General features: G+C 39.4%; 2 protein-coding genes across 4 annotated transcripts in view; one reads left to right on the forward strand and one right to left on the reverse strand.

Moving 5' to 3' along the window:
• TECPR1 (tectonin beta-propeller repeat containing 1) overlaps positions 1–21,268 on the forward strand; it is a 30,259-nt gene that overhangs the window by 4,700 nt on the left and 4,291 nt on the right. For all 3 annotated transcript variants that reach the window (XM_074840540.1, XM_074840541.1, XM_074840542.1), the window contains 20 exons: positions 2,147–2,379; positions 4,032–4,214; positions 4,734–4,856; positions 5,529–5,654; positions 7,164–7,338; positions 7,435–7,535; positions 8,991–9,092; positions 9,485–9,630; positions 10,485–11,008; positions 11,870–12,015; positions 12,964–13,119; positions 13,648–13,797; positions 14,433–14,590; positions 15,888–16,015; positions 16,300–16,402; positions 17,090–17,186; positions 17,618–17,697; positions 18,023–18,079; positions 19,483–19,663; positions 20,884–21,019. In XM_074840540.1, the coding sequence (XP_074696641.1) occupies positions 2,147–2,379; positions 4,032–4,214; positions 4,734–4,856; positions 5,529–5,654; positions 7,164–7,338; positions 7,435–7,535; positions 8,991–9,092; positions 9,485–9,630; positions 10,485–11,008; positions 11,870–12,015; positions 12,964–13,119; positions 13,648–13,797; positions 14,433–14,590; positions 15,888–16,015; positions 16,300–16,402; positions 17,090–17,186; positions 17,618–17,697; positions 18,023–18,079; positions 19,483–19,663; positions 20,884–21,019 (3,105 nt within the window). The remainder of the gene's footprint in view (positions 1–2,146; positions 2,380–4,031; positions 4,215–4,733; positions 4,857–5,528; positions 5,655–7,163; positions 7,339–7,434; positions 7,536–8,990; positions 9,093–9,484; positions 9,631–10,484; positions 11,009–11,869; positions 12,016–12,963; positions 13,120–13,647; positions 13,798–14,432; positions 14,591–15,887; positions 16,016–16,299; positions 16,403–17,089; positions 17,187–17,617; positions 17,698–18,022; positions 18,080–19,482; positions 19,664–20,883; positions 21,020–21,268) is intronic.
• Positions 356–21,268, reverse strand: part of LMTK2 (lemur tyrosine kinase 2) — a 77,110-nt gene continuing 56,197 nt past the window's right edge. The window contains exon 16 of the transcript XR_012625213.1: positions 356–1,220. The gene's annotated coding sequence lies outside the window, so the exon portion shown is untranslated. The remainder of the gene's footprint in view (positions 1,221–21,268) is intronic.

Consider the following 21,268-nt stretch of genomic DNA (forward strand, 5'->3'; position numbering starts at 1 on the left):
ACAACCAGTGCAAAGGGGCCTAAATTGAACTCTTAAAAGTAGTTCATAATCCCAAATGCATTTGGGATTTTCCCATGATTCTCCAAACACTCTGTCTCAAAAGTTCCAAAGAAAGAATATGCAGAAACTCTCATTTTGGCTGCCTTGAGTATTTTAATCCAGTTGCATCTGCCTGGATTATTTTAATTCTGTCTCATCTATATTTTTCCTGACTTCATCATCTTTGGAACTTTCACCACCTGTTTCTGAACGGTTCCAGCTACTTTTCTGCCTGCTGGGACTGTCATTGCAGGTACAGGCCTTCATTTGTATATTTGCCCACCTTTAACTCACCCAAGCATCACTCTTCTGTATGACCTGGCTAGGTAGATACCGTCATTGCATTTTCTATAATGCTTCCTTTACTCCACACTCGCTGGCATTCTGGTGGCTTAAGATTAAATGCATAATATTTTCCTCTGTTATAAAGACTGTTCTGCAGCGTTTTACGTGCTAATACTGAAAGGCTTATTTTCATGGCCGCCTTTTTCCCAGTGTTACACACATAATTTTCACCTCATCTTCACTTTGTTCCATTCCATTTTTTCCATATTATATCCTTCTGTACTATCCTACTTGATTAATGTAGAAAGGCAGGATATAAAGAAGATAAATGACTGGTCCAAGAGCAAACAAAGGCAGTAACACATGCCTTCATACTCCCAGCAACAACAACAAAAAAAAAAGTCAAAACTAGAGACTTCATCATAATATGCTGCCACAAGTAATAGGAGAATTTTGCTCATGACCACCTCCTGCCTTCACTCGTTCTCTGCTGCTATGAATTTTCTCACTGTTACCTGTTATTCACTTGGTGATCCAGGTTTTTAGATACTTAGCAGCAGCAGTTGTAGGAATCAAAGCATTCTGAAACATCCTCCCTGGGATCCCATGTGAATTTACTGTGCTGCTCTTTCACACTGACCTGGCTGTTTCCAGATTCTCTGCAGTTCCAGCTCCTCCATTCAAGTACACCGTAGAAGGCAGTTTCTCTGTACTGCTGCTTATTCTCAGTCAGTGAGCAGGCAGGCAAGTCTTCTTAGGCTCTTGTGTTGAAAGCACAGCAGCTGTTTGACAAGGAAGCAGCAGTGTTCCACGCTAACTCCAAGCAGGGATTCCTCTTTTCTTTCATTGTGTTGGATCCGAGTCTTCTTTTCTACCTTTCCCCTCCTGGTCCTCCACTGCATAGTTAATAGAACGGGAGGCAAAGTTCAAAATACTCATCAGTAGTTTTGACTGTGAGACATACAGAACAACTGAAATTTGTTCAGTTTAATGGCACCCAGAAGGCCAAGTGACAGAAATCTGGTGGCCTTTATTGACTTCTGAAAGGACTGGCGTACACCTACCTCACATAAAACGCTGACCCCTCTGTGAAGGGTAGGACTGCAGTGCCCAGAAGATGGCAGGTTATTAAATGATAAAACTGGAATGGAACTCAACCAGGTTTCTGCTCTATCTATACTTAAATAAATGTCACCCCTATGTATATTAAATACAGATCGGATCCCAAAGTGATCACCAAAATGCTTTGAAAAGAGGTTTCCTGGCAACAGTAGGTACTACGTCCATGGATTAAAACTAGATGTGTGCTTATGGCAAAGCTCCCTTTCACATCTTTCCTTCTGTACCTCTGTAGCTATGTTGGCATACACCAAGAGGAGGCTGAGAAGGAGATGTTGTGGCTTTGTGGAACTGAGATGAGCAGGGTGTGTAGCACCACCAGCATTATCAGCTCTTGAGAGTGGAGAGTTCTGCTATAAAATGGTCTGTGCTACTCCATCTCAGTTTGGTGCTGACTTCTGTCCTCAGCCTGCCAAAGCTGTCCTGTGAATCTGGTGAGCTCTTGTAGGATGGACAGTAGTGTGCCAGGAGCAAGGTCTTTTGTGTGGCTTTTCAGAGCCATCTAAGAGGTGTAAGTAGTACACAGCTCTTGACTGAAAGCGATCTGGCTGCCAGCTTTGCATGGGATCTTTCTAAAAGCTCATTCTTTACATCTTTATTTAATTTGACTGATGATGGCTCAGAGCAGGACTGATCTACAGTAGACTCAAGATCCATTTTTTAAAACTGTCATTTCCATTAATACATCCTTTTTGCCTTTCAGACATGGCCATGCCCAGTTCCCTTTTGTGGGCTGTTGACGTTTTTGGGAGGGTTTACACCCTCTCTACTGTTGGCCAGTACTGGGAGCTCTGTAAGGACACACAGCTGGAATTCAAACGGGTCTCTGCTGTCAAACAGTGCTGCTGGGGAATAGCCTGTGATCATAAAGTATACACCTACGTGTTCTCAGGTGATGTTCCTATTAGATACCAGGAAGAAACTTATGAGAATCAGGTATGTCGTGTTATGGGTACCTCTATCACACTGCCACATATTCGTCAGAAAGGAGTGATAGCAAATCCGTACATCAGTTGTCTCTGCATGTTTTTCTCACAGGAAGATTGTTTGGTTTTATTTGTTCTCATTTTTTACCTGATGTTTCTGAAGAGTATATGTGTGCCAGATAGCAGGTTATTCTTCTAATATTTTAATTCCCAAAGGAAGGTTATACTTCCCTGCTCTTACAAAAGCAACACCAGTGTGTACTACGGCCTGTTTTATACAAGCCATTTCAGACTTGATCGTTCACCCTTTTTACCTTTCCTTAGTGACAAATACACAGTCCCCTTAAGAAGATGTTCCAGGCAACAAAGATACATTATCAGAAATATATTACTCTTAAGAAAATGCTATTTTTCAGTGTTTTAAAGACTTCTCTAATAAGGGCATAACTCTCCATTAGATGTTTCCAACTTTTTTGCATAGAACTGTTAAGATGAATTCTGCCTACGTGATGTATTTCAAAAGAATGTCTTTAAAATAGTATTTTCAAGGAAATTTATGCATTTTGTTTTTAAGTTAACTAAAAGTTACTTGCGAGAGAAAACTGAAGGATTTTGTTGAGCACATTTCTCTGATTTCTAATGGGATACTTACAAGTTGAGAAATTTAATTTATTTGCATGGGTAAAAATACAACAAATTAATTTTATACATTATTTAACATTGATACAGCTTTCCAGCCATTTAAGAATGTTCATTTTGTTATGCAAACATGTTCTTTAAAAATGCAAAACTTTAAATTTTGTTATTTTAAAACTTTTGGTTTGTTTGTTCTAGGCTATGAAAAAATGGAAAACAAAATACTAGAAAGCACAAAAGGAAATATTCTGCAAGAGCTGACATGACAAAATTAAATAGTTTGCAGATAATGTGCAAAGCAATTTAGCCAGATTCCTAGTAAAAGTATACAATATTTTGCATAAAAATTATAGAAGGATTTTGAACCACTCATTTTCCACGTGCCCTCAAATCTAAGACAGTATTACATGACAAATTTTGCCACTATTTCTATAGTAGGTAATAGTGTGAGGAAAAAAATTAAAATCACAGCTGCATTGGTGAAAACCCAAGCAAGTTATTTGTTCTGTAACTGATTAAAGCCTGATTTGGAAAAAAACCCCTCTTGGTATAACGGAAGATACAGGGAAGATTTACTGAGATAGCTATCTCGACATAGTTTCTGGCACAGAAGCTATGCAATTTTTCTAGTACAGGCAAGTTACTAATCGTCTTTCTCATGGGGAGTAGATTAGAGATCCCAAGGCCATCTAGACAGCATTATCCTAATGCTGCAGTGTCATGGGGCCATACATCACCAAAGGAAAAAGCACTGTTAGTAGTAAAATACATCAGATGTTCCTATTTTTGTAGCTGAAAATGACTTGGTTGGGACTAGCTCTGCAGTCAGCCCTTCTCTGATACTTTAAAAAAGCTTCCTCCAAAGGCTACGTTAGGTAGTGGCTTACAGTGTGAACACTTTCTCATTCACCCCAGGAATTTATTCCTCTTCTACTGCAAAAAATAAGAAATGTATCATTTATGACTGTAGATGTCCAGTGAGATGATGTGATCTCAATTAAATGTTTTATTTATTATTTCTGGCAGCGCTGGAATCCAGTTGCTGGCTTTTGTGAGAAATTACTGCCCAGTGACCGCTGGCAGTGGAGTGATGTGAGCGGGCTAAAACATCAGCAGCTTGATAGTTTCACACTGCCTTCACCACACTGGGAGTGGGAGTCTGACTGGTATGTGGATGAAAATATTGGAGGGGAACCAACAGAGAAAGGGGTAGGTGAACAATACCAAAAAGAGGTCTATTCTGGGAATCCTTAGTCTGTAAAATAAAAGGCACTTTTATAGACATGTAAAAGGTCTGCAAAAATAAAAGGCACTTAACTTCCCATAGCTACTTCTTTCTGGGAATTAGCTCAACTATAATACCAGAGAAGGAAGGATCTTGTTTGAAAACTTTTGAAGTCTACAGGAGCTTCTATAGAAGTTTTTTTTCTTTTGATCAGGCCATAAAATGGTGGCAACTAAATGCCATTGTTATTTAAGATCTTTACTAGGAAGAAACTAAAATGCTTTACTGTGTCTTGTTTGTTCTGTGTATATCATGCAGAGGAATTTGGACACGAGTCACAAATCATTCATGGAATTAGCTGATCTGTTAATCAGGGCTGTTGAGACATGCACAGTAACTCGTACTGTATTTGTGGGAGTGACTCTTGTGCAGAATTGCTCCAAGTTATTGTTCCAAGCTTTCACTTAGTCCTGATTTTCATACAAGAAAACCTCTGTTTGCAGGGCTGGACTTACGCCATAGACTTCCCCAGCACCTACACAAAAGATAAGAAATGGAATTCTTGTGTCAGACGCAGGAGATGGATCAGATACAGGAGATATAAATCGCGGGACGTTTGGGCAAAGGTTCGGGATATCTTTTAAATATTAAATAAACTGGTTTTCTGAAATAATTATAAACGCAGGGAAATCCATTTTTGTATCACTGCTTTGTAGGCTGGACCTGGATTTCTTGACTTCCAACTTGTAATTCTTGCAAGCACAAATGGAAGGCTGGGATTTTTCATAGAAGCCTGTGGCAATAAGGTGCCAACTCTCGTAGTAAAGCAGCTTATCTCCTTTGCAAATTTCAAACCAACTTTTTAACTTCCTTTGGTTGGTTGACAAAGCACTCTCTTTCAAGGTGGCACCTAACATCATTCACCAGCTGTGTCCTTTATATGTATGAATAACTATTCTTTAATACTTGTTGTTCCATTCTAAGAATGTACAAGAATTGTAATCTGTGATGTTCCAGCTTTCCAATTCAGAGAATGTCTCTATGCACTGTTCTGTGAGTAAAAATTTCCTTTAGTTAGGGGATGAAACACAGACTTTTTCGTGCTGCTTTGGCAGTGTTTCCCCTCTCTCTGCGTATAACAGCCTTGAATGAGAGGAAGAATCTCCATAATCTCCTTGCTCAGCCACTGCAGTAAGCGATACGTAAACCAACCTGCAAGAAACAAGTTAGGCCACCAGCCAGATCACCTGTCTATTTGCAGTGTCTCCGCTTCTCAATCTTCCTTCTTTTTGCTTCAGATCGTATCCCACGATAATGCAGATAAGTTGCCAGACCCTTTCAATGACATCTCGATTGGAGGATGGGAAATCACCAATGAGCCTCCTGGCCGTTTATCAGTATGGGCGGTTTCTTTACAAGGAAGGGTACGTGCATTTTGCCTCAGTTTTCTAATATAAATTACTACTGAAAAAGGAGTTAACTGCTTTTAAAGCAAGGCAGGTTTTTTACTGTCTGACATTGGTAAGGAAATGTGCTGTTTGTGCATCTGGCAGAAAATGTAAAAGCTGCTTTGGGACTGCATTATGTAACAGCTTGTGTTGTAAATGGAAAGGCTTAGTATCTCATAGGGTTGCTATTTTATGGAAGCCTTAAACCTCTATAAACAGGTGAATCTTAAAAACTTGGGCTGAGTAGTGTCTTATATCCTGAAAAACGTCCAGAATGCAGACTATGGGACTGGTAACAAGAGAACAAGCCTTAAGCAAAAGCCTTCTTGCAAAGCATTGTGCCACGTCTCTGGTGGAGAGTCAGGAATGATTCAAGAAAGAGTTTACAAAATGGTTTTCTAAGACCTGTTGATCAGAAAATGGGAACCTGACTTGGCAATGTGGAATCCAGCTCTGGAATGTTTTCAATTTATTTTCTACCGAAAACTACGCATCTTTCTTCTTTTGTTGTGTTTAGGCCTACCATAATGTCTCTCCTCTTTTGCTCAGTGCTGTAAATATTTGATTCTTGCTTTCCTTTCTTCATCCTTATGGCACGTATCTGACATTTCTTTGTCTCTAAACAATTTCTAACTTGTGGTCTCACAGAGAAGAATGTAATACTTTTAACAGATAACCTGAGATTTCAGTCACACTTGGCGCTGCCTGGAGAGGCAAGCAATCTTGGTTAAATTGTTTAAAATAAAATTCCCTATGCCTCGTACTTCCCAGTAATAAGTTACAAGCATCCCACTCCACAGGCTTACTTGACTGACATTGTAAAATGCTTTCACTTCCCAAGTAATAGTCCCCAGAGAAATAAAGTATTTCTAAAATTGAGGATTTAGCAGTCGTCAGTCATGTTTCGGAGCACTCATGTGACTACTGCAGGATGCTTTCTATGTTTGACCTTCCTGTTTTAACTGTGACCTATAGAAAAGTGCACAGACAGTAGGACCAAGGCTAGCAAATGGACTGGATGTCACTGAAGGCTGCACAGAATTTTTCACCCAGATTGTGGCAAGCTCTGTTCAGTGAAAGTGAGGTCAGGCTATCATCTAACAGTAACATTTTTGTGTTATATATTTGTTCACTCTTGGTTTATATAACATGCCCTGAAATACACTGAAGTGTTTTTGAATGTTGAAATATACACAGAACTTGTAGCAATAGGTTACTGTACCCAATGCAGATTTACTTCCATGATAAAAGCTAGTTTGTAGAAAAACCTCCTCCCTTAGTACATAAGGAAATAGTCTTCAACTGCATAATCAACATTAAAAAAAATACCTTTAAAGGTCAGAGTGCATACATTGCATAAAAAAACCCCTGTTGCTAAAGGAGGACTGTTCTTTCCAGTTTGACTTCATGCTTGTCTCAATGGTTTCATTGTTGTAGTGATATTTTTCTAAGTTTTATTTGTTGGGTTTTTTTAAACTTGTCTAGGTATGGTACAGAGAAGACGTCTGCCATCACAATCCAGAAGGTTCCATGTGGTCCTTAATCACCACTCCTGGTGAGGTTGTACAGATCAGCTGTGGACCATATGACCTCCTTTGGGCAACTCTTTGGGAAGGACAAGCTATTGTGAGAGAAGGAATTGATAGGAATAACCCTCAAGGTAAAGTTTGTTAAATTTAGCTCAAAACCCCTTTGCTTTGTATAGCGTTGAATAAGAAACTAACCTGCAATGTCTTCTGGGTTTTGTTTCTTGCAGGAATTTTCTGGAGTATTGTGGATTCTCCAAGCTCTGAAAATGGAATTATGCACGTCTCTGTGGGTGTTGATGTGGTGTGGTGTGTTACAAAGGATAGAAAAGTAAGGGGTCTTATGCTCTGGTTCTGTTTATTTCTTCCCTTTTTCTATATGCTTTTGTCAAACGGGCATGTAACTTTCATAGGAAACATTGCTGATTTGAAGTCTCTATCCCCATGGTTTGGGGAATTCTGTTTTCGCTTGCTGTTAGGGCAATGCTCTGTGGTTTGTGATACACATAGTTGCATTTAATTTAAGGAAGACTTTCTGCTTTTCTCTTGGAAGGAGTTTTCTAAACCCAATTCAGACAGATGTGGTAGGAGATGTAATAAGGGGCCTACTTCTAAGGGATGTTAAGCATCGAGATTGAAGGGACCCTTAGCTGCTCAGTCTTGTTTCCACATGGTCTGAATGTTACATCAAAAGCGGCATGGGGATTATTTTTATCTATGCTTTTCTGTATGATCCTATTTTTTTATCTTCCTACTGTAACTGTTCCCACTTCATCAGCCTTTTAATGTAGGGTTTTTTTGATTCGTTGAGATATCTGTTCTGTGTATGTGTGATTACTTTCTTCCTGGGGTTTTAACTTAGAATCATAGAATATCTCAAGTTGGAAGGGACCCATAAGGATCATTAAGTCCAACTCCCTGCTCCTCACAGGAAGTCTTGGAGGTCTTGAAGAATGTACTAGAGTGCTGTAGTGCTGGCTGCAATCAAAACCCTTCATACTGAATTCAAAAACATAAATGAATTCTGTGCATGTATAGCAGTTTTAAGTAATTGAATTGCTCTGGTTTAATGAGTTACTACTTGTCAGCTGAGCCATGGTAACAGACTGTGTCCAGCCTGCTCCATCTGCCAAACAAAACCACTATAATAAATGTAGATAAGCTAGCATGTTTTTCTGCCGATCTGCCACAAGATAGTCAAGTACATTCTGTTATGTGATTCAACCAACAACTCCTAAAGTAGCTGCTTGCCACTATATGACTATATGCTAAATACAGATGGAAATTTTTCCAGGTACCCAGCCCACAGACACTTTTGGATTGGTAAAACCAATCTAAGGAGAGACAATTTAAAGAGCTGTACCACTGAAAAGATCCATCTGACAGTTCCCTCCATCAGTCCTGCCTCTAAGGTTTGAACACAAGAACACTATTTAGAAGCCCATTCAGAGTGACCAAAAATAGCCCACAGTTGACACGTAATAGAAACTATTTTTCCAATGACAGGGAAACTTAACTCTGTCACAGAAAGTCATAACAAAAAGTCTCCTTGGGGGCTGTTCTGGCTGCAGTTGGTCACAAGGACACACGGTCTGGATACTGTTAAGAGAATTATTTTATCTTTACCTGATAAAGAAAAAGAACAAGGAGGTAAGAGACTTCTTAAGGCAATGTGGCAAGTCAGTATTAGAGATTAAGACTAATCCACTAAAGAAAATAAATTCCAGCTGTCTGCTTGCTAATGCAGAAGGAGCAAAATTAGGACTTGTTGCTGTTCCTGTTGTAGGTGTGGTTTAGAAGAGGAGTGAACTCACATAATCCTCGTGGAACAAGCTGGATTGAAATGGTTGGAGAAATGATGATGGTAACTGTAGGCTTAAATAACCAGGTAAGACAGCTGTATACCAATGACGAGGATATTTTTGTTTCCCTTTGTACAGGCAGTATTCATACATGGTGAGGACTGTCAGCAGTGCCAATATGGACAGCTGAACGAGAGGTCCATGTGCTTGAACTGCTAGCAGGGAATTGTGGCTGAATTCTTCACCAGGAGATGAACAGGAGCATGTCTCTTGTATGGCACATTCAGGTGCAAATAGTTTTCTCTTGATGGTAGAGAATTTTATACTGCATCTACAGTATCAGCATTAAGGAAGAACATGAACAATCCTGTTTCCAGCAGATTTTTGTGCTGTGTTTTTCCACCACTGCACCTTTTTTGTAGGTTGTATCTGCCTGCATTCCATGCCATTTTCTTCACCAAACCCTTTCCTTCTCTAGGTTTGGGGAATTGGCTGTGATGACAGAGCAATTTATTTTCGTCAAGGTGTCACACCAAGTGAGCTCAGTGGGAAGACATGGAAGGCAATTGTATCTGGCCGAGAGAGTGACAGATCTCAGACTGGGAGCTCAATAAGTCTGCTCAGGTACTTAGTAAAATACCTGCTCGTGACTTTGTACGCCAAGAGTTTCAATGCTAGGAGATACTTCTTTACATTTAAATGATACAGACAGGGAGGAGTGGGGAAGGCATCTCAAATCATTTTGTATGCCAAAAAGCATTTGCGTTTTCTGCCTTGAAAATTAATAAACAGCAGTTGTTGCACTCAGAGTAGAAACTGAAGCTCCCACTTTGGAATTCACTGCATGCCTGCAGTAGAGTGTTTTTCTCTGGGCTTTACTATCACTATCTGGAACTAGTCTCTAATAAGAGAAAATGTTACCTGTGAAATATCAGGAAGGAGTGTCAACCCTACTAAGAAATCATCCTTCTCTTGAGTGTGACTGTATGTTTCCTTTGCTAGAGAGATTCAATCAGTAACTCCCTGCTGACTGCTGGCCTCCTGGCTGTGCAAGATGCCAGTGAAGCTGGGGGTGCTGCAGAAGCTATTTGTTTGAATCAGAGTGTGCTCTGAGTAGAAGCCCTCTCTAGCTAAGACAAAAATCATGAAGTTAATAATGGGCTTCAAAAAATCCTATTCATTATTTCATATCCAGAAAATGTGATGTTGCTTCAGTGTTTTCCTGAGAGTTATAGGCAGCCAACACCACCAATTGTTTTAAAAGATGAATGAAATACCTTCCTGTGTTTCAGATTTACTGGACTGGTCTGCCAGATTTGTGTTAGACTCTTTTTCCCTTGATGATAGAGTTTGGCCTTCAGAAAATAAGTCTGCTGTTTCTCTCCTAAAGCTGAAACACTATGTTTATTTCTGTATGTCTGTGATCTCATTTATGCTGCTTTGAATGATAGTTAATTAATTATCCATTTGTCCTTCAGTGCTAGCTGTTTCTTTACTGACGATATTCAGAACCAAACACACGCGATCATTCAGGGAGATGCAGATAATTGCTCTGATACAGAGCTTCCAAGTGTACCCGTGAACCTTGCCAACACACCCCCGATGGGAGCTGCAGCCAGCAGCGGTGGTAACGGCACAGGCAACCAGGCAGCAGAAATACAGGCAAATCTGACTGTGGATCCTCTGGACTCTGATCAAGGACAAGCCACTGCTGCTTCGACTAGTGATGAGAAAGCTGATGTTGAAATGCATAAATCTACAAACCCAAATCCTTCTGCAGAACTGCAGTGGACAAACATTGACTTGAAGGAGGCCCAAAAGCATCCAGTCCTCTCTGTCAGCACCTTTGCAGAAACATCCAGCCTGTCCTCCTTTGGCATGTTCTCGGTGGGAGCTGAGGAACAGTATGGAGCCGATGAGCACCCGCTGTGGGCCTGGGTGTCAGGGGGAGGCTGTCTTGTAGATCTACACAGCCCACTGAAATGGTTCACTGCTCTGTCAGGTACTATCCAGTCACCACAACAGACCTGATTCTCAATCACAGTTCAGTATGCTCTAAGAAAAATGTTCATTTGGGTTTTTTGAACAAAACCATGGCACAAAACTTCTGATAACCCATTTACTCTTACTGCAGTTTGGTAATACGCGCCATGTCTGAGGATAGGTGCTGCATGTATTTAGCTGCAAAACACTTTGGGATTGAGATAGATAAATGTAGAAGTGATATTTTCTCTGAGTTTCTGTAAGAATTTAGTAAAATAATCTGTGCTGGATCTACATCTCATTTTTAATTGAACTGAAACTGCAACTTCAGGCAAAACCCATAGTATCACTGAATAGTAGCTGAAAATAGTAAAAAGGGCTCTCCTGAGAGATGCAGATGCCACAAATAACTGCCTTGCTCCTACTGTTCCTACTGAGACAAAGGTAGGGTAGAGAAATTACTCGGAGGCACTGTGAATGGGAGCCCAGTTGATAGCTGGATGGGCTTGGAATTTAGATTCTTGAAAGATGGTGGAATACAACAATATTTTCAAAACAAGCCATGAATTGTGGCATCCCAGTATTCATTAATAACAGTGTAACTCTTGATGCATTGTATTACCTAATTATCTTGCAGTTCAGTGACAAAACTCCCAACAAAAGTTACAGCTTTGAAAGATCCTCTCTAATCTAGTGATCCCAGTTCTGTGCATCACTGACAAAGTTTGGCTGTAATACATTGATTCCAAAGTATAATAATTAGAAAAATTATGTTAGACCAGGCTGATTCAGTCCAGTGTTCAAAGTAGCATCATGTTTTACCTTTCACAGAACTGTATTCAAAGCTCACTGGAGTTTATTGTTTTGGGTTCTGTTCTAGGCCTGTCGTCCTCTGTGCAGTCTCTGTCTCTGTCTATCACTCCAGCACAGACAGCAGCGTGGCGAAAGCAGATTTTTCAGCAGCTCAGTGAAAGGACAAAGCGGGAACTGGAGAATTTTAGGCACTACGAACAGGCTATTGAGCAGGTAAGCAGTGAGGACACATCTCTTATCTACTAAGCACTTAGATCTATCAATACTAGGCATCAATAATACATTTCTGGTGTACTGATCTGAACTTGCTGTCAGCTCTATATTCTTGATTTCTGTCTATGACAACTTTCCTGGATTATCACTGAGCTCCCTGTAGCAGCTTATCAAACATGGAGCAGCAATCTTTATCTAAAAACATTAGCTGAGAGTTTTGTATAGGAGCAGATGAAGCATTGGTCAGCATTATTTGAGTGCACTGAAACCTCAAATCCACAGAGAATCGTTTGCAACAGTGGAACATTGTATGAATTATTCCACCACAAGATGAGGCTTCTTAATTGAAACAGTGACTCAAGTAGGTGAACTTTCCCTCTTTGCGGTAATTAAGGGATTAATGCAACTCACATAAATAAAGCCACGAGGCAAACATCAATAGCAGCACTTAAATAGCAGCACTTTTGTTTGATGTTCCCTTTGTTATGACTCTTTGGCTCTTTTCAGATTCATTCAGATTTTTGGTCCCTTCATTGCTAATTGCCAAATGACATCTGGAATTCATTGGATTAAAAACACTTGGAGTCCAGGGGTTTAATCAAGTTCAAAAAGATTATGTCAAAAGCCTTTAACCAAACAGAAGTTGTTTTATAACAAGGAGCACCACTAGAGTCAATTAGTATCTCTGTGCTGTTGTATTCTTGCAGAGGTAAAATGTTAATACTGATGTCCACATGCTATTTCAGTGCCTTTCTATCCAGTTTGGTCAATTTTCATTTTGTCTTCAGCTTCCTGAACACTCTGTTACACTCTGTGACAGAATTAACTGATATGATACAGACTAACCTGCAGCAGAGACTTCTTGTGGTCACAAAAAATAGTATTTGGGAGAAAAAAATAAGAGTCATGCAGTTTCCTTACTCTTGTAAATTTGTGTTTGCATTGCAGTCGGTTTGGGTTAAAACTGGGACCTTGCAATGGTGGAGGAATTGGAAGCCTCACAAATGGATAGATGTTCGAGTCGCACTTGAGCAGTTCACTGGAAGCGATGGAATGCGTGACAGCATCCTGTTCATCTACTACATGTATCATGAGGAGAAAAAGGTGTGTTCAGGTTGAGACCCTTGAGAGAGTTGCATTTAGCAAAGGAAAACCTTTGAAGGGAAAACAGTTTTCTTAAGGGAGGCAAATTATGTTATGTGATTGCTCCAAGTTTTAGGAAGCAATTCAAATGTAGCCCAGGGTACTAGCAAATGGCAAGCTTTTCTAAGCTGTAGCTCTGTTAATGCTATGTCAGAAATACCCAGTCAGCAACCATCCACATTGCTTAAACCATCAGCTTCGCACTAATTAGGAATTCTTTTGGAAGTTCAAAATGTTCTTGACTGTGAAGAAAGAGCCAAGCTTGGCTGGCCAGGGTCTTCATAAATAGGGTTAATGCATACGAGCAATAGGAATCAGAGGTAGTGCTGGACTGGAAATTGAGCCCTGTTCCTTCTGCACCAAGAACTGATTCTTTGCTCTCCTTGGCAGGAATGCCTTATTCATTGTCCTGAAGTGCAAAAATGCTGGCTCTGAGGAAGGTGCATCTGAGTTTGCCTTAGTCACAATTTTTTTTTCTTCTTGTCTTAGTATATCCATGTGTTCCTGAATGAAGTCACTATTATTGTTGAAGTTCTGAATGAAGCCAAACACTCCTTCGCACTGTATACACCTGAAAAGACGAAGCAGCGATGGCCGATCCGCCTGGCAGCCGCAACAGAGCAAGAAATGCATGACTGGGTAATTCTATGAATTTTTCATTTCAAGCTGGCAATATCTGAAATAAAACATAAAAGCTCTGAAATCTCAGCATTGCATTTACAGTATCTAGGCTACTTACCTATTTTTGCAGTTCAGGTATTTAAAAAGTCTGTCCAGACCTACATAGTGGCACATGAGGCTTCCTGTCTCCTCTGGAGTATGCACACTTTCTGATGCTGTAGTTATCCACATTAAAACCAATATTTTTTTCCTTCCCTTCCTATCTCTGGATACAGATTAGGCTACAAATGAGTTAGGAGTATAATTCAGTTAGTCTATTATTCTGCATTGGTAAAACTGTTATGTGTTGTCACTGTTAAAGTGTTATGTATAGGCAGGCATATATACAATGGAAAAGTATACTATAAAGCAGTGGAAAACCTGTAAGACTTCATCATGATCAGATACTGCAAACCACATTGGTTTCAGTGATTGTGTTAATAATTTCTAAAACACTGAATTCCAGTGCCTTTGAGAAAAAACTGCTAATTCATTTTGCCAATTTTCAAGAACCTGGAAAGGTAAAAGTTCATTTTGTAATACTGAAACATCTATGGAAATTTTTGTTCTCACTGTAAAAGGAGGCTTTTGGTTCTCTGCTTCTTGTTTTGTAGCTGTCTTTGCTGAACATGTCCTGTTGTGAAAGCAGACGGATTCAAGGCGCTCCTTCTCACCATGCCATTTGGTCAGTTACTTGTAAAGGAGACATCTTTGTTAGTGAGCCAAGTCCTGACCTGGAGGCCGGACCACACCTGATGCCATGTGATCAAATGTAAGAGGTTTCAGAAGCTGTTCTTTCTACATGGGCTGCCAGCCAGCAAAGACTGTCTTTCACGTCAAGTCAGTGGCTTTGATGGTCTGTTGGAGTGTACAGTACACTGCACGTGTCTGTCAATGACAAGGTTCAGGGCTAACTTCATAAGTACATCTGAAGAAATTCACCAAATCATATTTTAATTCTTAGGTGCTGGAGCTATTCATGTGATTTCAAAAGCCTTTCTCATCAAGATCCCATTTTTTTGTGATTGCATCTTTAATGCCAATAATTATTTAAATTAAGAGATGGCCTAGACTAAAAGTAAACCTAATCACTGTAATTGTAATGTAATTTGAGCTTGCAGTTTTATCTGAGTCAGGAAATCTGAAATTCTCAGTCCTCCATAGTCACTACAGTCCAGGAGCAGCTCTTTTACAGTTTCTATTCAAACTGTGACAATATAGTACTGCAGACTCTTCAAGCAAAGAAATACCAGCCTCAGAGCTGGTGGGGTAAAGACCAATCTTCAGTTTAAAAAACACCCCCAGTTTCAAGTTACTTGCACAAAGTGTCTTTGAGTAATACCTGAGAGAATCCTTTAGTGCTTTTCCTTTAGGGTAGAGCACCTTCAACATCCGGCAAATCACAGAGCTGATGTGCTCTTGCATCTTATTTTGGGGGAAACCATGACCCAGATGATCTCCTGCCATTCTGATAACTAAAATACTCTTTCTGCCGTGTTTTTTATTTTCCCCATTCTTCCCCAGAAAAGTATCATGGCCAACTGGCTGTGTAAAGCCCCAGAAAAGGAATAACCTGCAAAGATTAGGCGAATAGGAAGAATTAAAGCCCTTGTTTTCACCAAGCTCTGTAGCAAATATATAAATAATATATAAAGGCAGTTCTTAGGTTTTAAAAACATGAAGTCAAAGCTGAGGCAGTTGGTGGCTACTAAGATGTAAAGATTCTAGCAAGATCATCCTAACTAGTGTTTAAAAACAATATACGTGTGTGTGTGTATATATATATATTAAAAACACAAGCTATAAAATAAAAAGAAAGTGAAATACTTCAAAGCCTGAAAATTCCAAGTGGAGGCAGGTAGGTTCCGTCCAGCTGCCTTTTTAGTAGTTGTTCAGCAGGAAATGCTTTCAACTGGGAACTGCCTTCACTTACAGATTGCACAGAGGTTGAACTAACGAGCATATAAAGTTGCATGCCCTTGAGATTGTTGAGTTGTAGGAGGGGAAAGCGTACATTCCTGATGGATGTGGGGTAGACTAAATGTAAAATGTTGTCATTTTTCTGGCAGGTTTTGGCGTCAAGTTGGAGGTCATCTTCGACTGATAGAGTGCAATAACCGAGGCATAGTGTGGGGCATAGGATACGATCACACAGCTTGGGTTTATACTGGTGGATACGGAGGTGGCTTCATTCAAGGTATGGACAGTTGGTCTACTGCAGTGTGCATGCTGCTTCTCTTCCTGGCTGGGTCAGCTATTCAAGCTATTTTCAGCTGTCCTTCATTTAGCCTAACCTACACGTAGGGTTATACAGTGAACAGGCCACACAGGAAGGAATTGGTATTGCAGTTTTATATTTACATTTTCAGTTTAAGAGTAAGAAATAGGATAATCAGCAATATTACTGTGGCTATTGGAATTTAAAATGTAGTGTCCTTATGGTTTAGCTTTACTATAATCCAAATCATTTATTTCTTACAGGACTGGCCAGTAGTGCTGATAACATTTATATGCAGTCAGATGTGAAATGTGTTTACATCTATGAGAACCAACGGTGGAACCCAGTCACTGGATATAGCAGCAGGTTATTTACTTAATTTATTGTATGTATTTACTGTAATTTTTTACTACTGTCAAATGTGAAACAAGGGCTTTGTTCTAGCTTTTCAGAATAGTTATTACAGTTATTCTGTCTTCAGTCTCCTCCAACATTTATTGTTAACCCAAGATAGAAGGAGCAGTGGTTCTCAATTTTCTAGATTTGTAATTATCCATTCAAAATGCATTTGTAGCAAAACATTAAAGATTTTTGCTTTGTGAGTGCACAAAGTGTGCCTGCTTGCAACATCTTTCATTATTTAGGCCATACAGCAGTTACTAGGATCTATATATTCATATACATATTGTGCTAAATACTCTGGGTCCTTGAATAGCATATTTGAACAGAAGTATTGAAAAAGCATTCACATATATGGGTGCCTATGCCAAAGAAACTTAGGTTTCACCTTCCAATTTTAAATAGTAGTGAGGAATATCACTCTACAGAGAAAAGTTTACATGATCCTCAAGTTTGGTGTAACTGGAAGCAATTGTACAGATTGTTTCCCACTACCCTCACCACTCACATGGTATTTCTAAATGCACGGATTAATGATAGAAGACTGATTTGTGTATGAAACTAGGAGGTGCTATAAATAGGCTTTTCTTCCCTTACCTTTTAAATTTGCTGTTGTAAATGACCTTGCATTCCTTGTACACTGTTTCACTACAGAGGTCTGCCCACAGACAGATACATGTGGAGTGATGCTTCTGGCCTGCAGGAATGTACAAAAATCAACACCAAGCCTCCTTCTCCACAGTGGTCTTGGGTAAATTTTGTTTTAAAAGTCTTTTTACTAAGAAGGCAAGGCTTAGCAAGAAGGATACAAGACTTGGGCTCAAGTGACCCAGATTTTCTTCCTGGATTTATTGTAGTATTTAACCTTGATTTCCCCATTTGTACAATTGCAATAGTCTTCCATAATCAAAAGAATGTTAAACATTGAGTGGGATGATTTTAGTGGGACTTAGACTTCTGTTTCAAACCTTTTCTCTTCAACCAAATTAAAAAGACTTGGGAACCTCTATATGAATTTATATTAATAAATATTAGAAGTATTATATACTTATTAGTATTAGAAGGTTTCTACCAAGTCACTGCACTCCAAAAGGTGAAAGGGAAATAGCAGAAGAGGTTATTTTTATTAGCCATTAGGTGTTGATTGTGCTTGTTATTCTTACTGTCTCCTTTTGACAACAGGTATCCGATTGGTATATTGATTTTAATACTTCAGGTGGAACTGATCGGGAAGGCTGGCAGTATGCAGCAGACTTTCCAGCGTAAGGAGATACCTTCTACCTAGAATCCTAGCAGGCAAATGCCTTACTTAAGTCCTCATTTCTTCTGGTTTGCTATTTTGTCTATTAACTGTGTTTTACCAGGGACAAGTATGCCTTGATTTCTCCCTTTGCATGGGGATACCAAAACTGAAATTTGCCAGGGAGGTAGGGCAGCAAGGTGCACTTAGCAAATTGTAGTTTCAAGCATTTTAAAGTCAGCAGGCAAATCTAGTGGGCAGATACACAGACAGTGCTCTCAGGTGGGCACGGACATTGGAGATGCTCTGACATCCTCATGAACACCTCTTCAAATCTGTTTTGGTAGGTCCTACCATGGCCACAAGACAATGAAAGACTTTGTCAGACGGAGGCGCTGGGCAAGGTGAGGAACTAAGATATAAATGTTTTTAACTTGCATGCTAACTGTTCCCTTAAAGTCTCCTGTAGTTATGAGGGGAAGAGTCTCATCACGCAATCAACAAAAGCAGTAGTGAAGAAATGTGCAATAAATAACCCATCTCCAATAGAGAAGCTGATGATCTTTAGCATTATGGATTTAATTTTAAACCTTTACAGGTAGACACCCTATTTGATTTTGCGGGATCCATAGATAAAAGTCAGCCAGTTATTCTCTGTATCTGATTAGGTATATTAGTACATGCAAGGTCACCAGTAACAATTGGTAATATGTCTTTTATATTCATAGTTTTAATAGATGAATTCCACATACTGCATACTATGTTTCCCTGTTAAGCAGGGAAAGTCTGTGCATTCAGTGTTTTTCCAGCTTTTCTATGCTTTCTATACTAGAGTATCTAACAGCTATGCTAATAAATTGCTGTGAACTTAGTTAGGCATTGTTCCGTTTGTCATTGAGACTACCAGGCTAGTATTTTGGCCCTTGTACAAAAATCTCTGAAGTAAGGTCCTGAAGCATCAAACTGTTGCTCCAGGATGTGCAACAAAACAAACAACATCAATTAAAATGGTGACTTGAAATAAAAGAAGCAACTTGAGAGATATCTTCAAGGCTAAACATTTCCTCTGGTTTTAACTATCAGTTGAAAATTGAAAACAAATAGGGAACAGCTTCAGGCTGGATCCAGTTTTTCGGAACTGGAGAAAGGAGAAATGTCCTGAGATTTTTAGGATATTCTTCATACACAGAAATTGCTGTTGGGATGATAGAATCTAAAATAATTTCCATAATAGACAGCACTACTTCCTTGCAGTTTCCACAGAAAAAAATAGACAAATTCCCAGAATGATCTACCTCCAACTCTTTAATTTAGAGCTGCCTTATCTCTGCCTACCTCAGGATGCTACATAACTTTCTAACAGGCTCCACCAAAAAACCACTTGTATAATGACTCCCTTAACCAAGACAGAGGAAGGAACAAACTGGGTGTAGAGTTCTCTCTGCAATGGGATTCTCAGCTTGGGATCAAATATTCATTATTCAGCTGTTGCCCAGTGAGTTTTAGAGAGTTAGGGAGAGCATAGCACAAGCTGAAGACTTCTTGGATGGCCTTGGTTTTAGAAAGTAACTGTGTTTTTAAAAACAGAAGCTTTGAGAAATCAGTAATATGTCAAAATTCAAAATCTGATACAAAACATCATTGATTGTTGTAAACCCTTTTCAGATTAAAAGTACTAACACTTATTGTTACCTACTTAATGAAAAAACTTCAGGATTGTTTGTACTGAAGTCAGCAACAGACTGGGAAACAAATTCAGTTATAGAAGGTACGTACTTCTGACAGGTTTGGGGTTTTTTTGCTTCAGAAAATGTAGGATAGTCACCAACGGGCCATGGCTGGAAGTGCCTCCTGTTACCCTGTGGGACATCTCCATAATCCCCAGTTCAGGTTCAGATGCAGATGACAAAGAAGCAGTAGCACTGTGGGCAATCAGTGACAAAGGAGATGTGCTCTGCAGGCTTGGAGTGACACAGCAAAATCCAGCGGTAAGACACCCTGTTTATTTTTACTGCCTGATTGATATATTTAATGTAGTTATGCAAGTACATACACACAGTCATGCAGTGCCCTCTCTTAAAGCACCTTGTTATTTTTTTCCCTTTTATGTTCCAGATTTGAAAGTCCTTGTCCATCAACTGTAACACAGTTTTCTGCCCTCATTTCTTACCATAGCACTTCTCTTGCACAGTCTGCCTTAGCTTGTGCCACATCACTTGCAGGAGCCTCTCTCAGCCCCTGTATATCTTCTTGTGAATGAAGCACTTCACTTCCCCTTCCTGCACTGATAGCTTAGTTGTTTTGGGGTTTTTTTTTTTTTTTCAATTGTTGATAATGTGTGTATCCCATTTAAATGAACTGCTGAGGGAAAGAATTTCTCTGAAGTATGGTGCCAGTCTGATGCCCGTTGATACCAGTAGGAGTTTGTCCATTGACTTTTCTGGGCCTGGAACTGACTCTGCTTATTTAAGACAGGTGGGCCTGGACTAACCTACAGATTTGACTTTTTTTATGGACTGGGACAAAAATAATGAACGAATGTTCGGTAAAGTATGCAGAAAGGAACAGTCCCAGTAACTTCAATAGCAATACTTATCTCCAACTAATAGCCACATGCCAAAACACCAAATTAATTTGGGTTGATATGCACTGATTTTAAGCCATATTTACAATGGGGGGGGGGGAATCTAACAATATACTTTAGTGGAATTTGGAGAAAAACTGCAAGAAGTTGAAAATTTATAGGAATGATTTTTTCTTTTTTCTTCCTGTTCAGTTAGTTCCAATAGCACAGAACTGTAAGGCACTGCAACAGCAAGAACTGGAATACTGTGTCTGGAATCTAAAGCCTCGTATCAGTTGATTTTTGTGAGACTATTGTTCTGTGTAATCAAAACTAAGGGACTATTAAAAACAAAAAGGCTGTAGCCCAGCTATTCAAAGACATGTAGGTGCCTAAATTCCACCAATTTCAACAGAAAAGGCCCTGTTATAGTCCAACATAGCTGTTTTTAAAGAGTTATATATCCAAATATCTTTGAAGATCAGGGACCTTGTTTCTGTAACATAACTTTCTAAAGTTATGTAAGAATTATTCTTCAGAATCTTTTTCACTATCTAGGGTTCTTCCCATTTGGCAATAATCAACGAGACTTTGCTGTGGAGTTTCTAATCATTGCTTCACAATTCATCTTCCATGATTTGTTAGGGAACATCCTGGCTGCATGTGGGAACAGATCAGCCCTTCATTTCTGTATCAATTGGAGCATTTTACCAAGTGTGGGCTATTGCTAGAGATGGTTCTGCCTTCTATCGGGGTTCAGTGTCTCCAAAAAAACCTGCAGGTAGGTACTTGTACTTTCTTAGTAGAGTCTTCATCTTACACATTGTGTGAGCCCGACTACACTGCCATGTCTGAAAATGACAGATCTGTTTAGCTGTGCAAAACAGTGCATATGAATAATACGTTAATTATAGCAGTTAATTTGCTCTTCACTTGCAGGATTCAAAGGGTTTGTTTCTAAAAACAAGCTAGTAAAAATATATTACGTGTAATTTCATTCACAGCTTTCTTGCACAGCTATGTATTTCAA

This window comes from Strix aluco, chromosome 15, assembly GCF_031877795.1.
Source record: "Strix aluco isolate bStrAlu1 chromosome 15, bStrAlu1.hap1, whole genome shotgun sequence".
Taxonomy (NCBI): domain Eukaryota; kingdom Metazoa; phylum Chordata; class Aves; order Strigiformes; family Strigidae; genus Strix; species Strix aluco.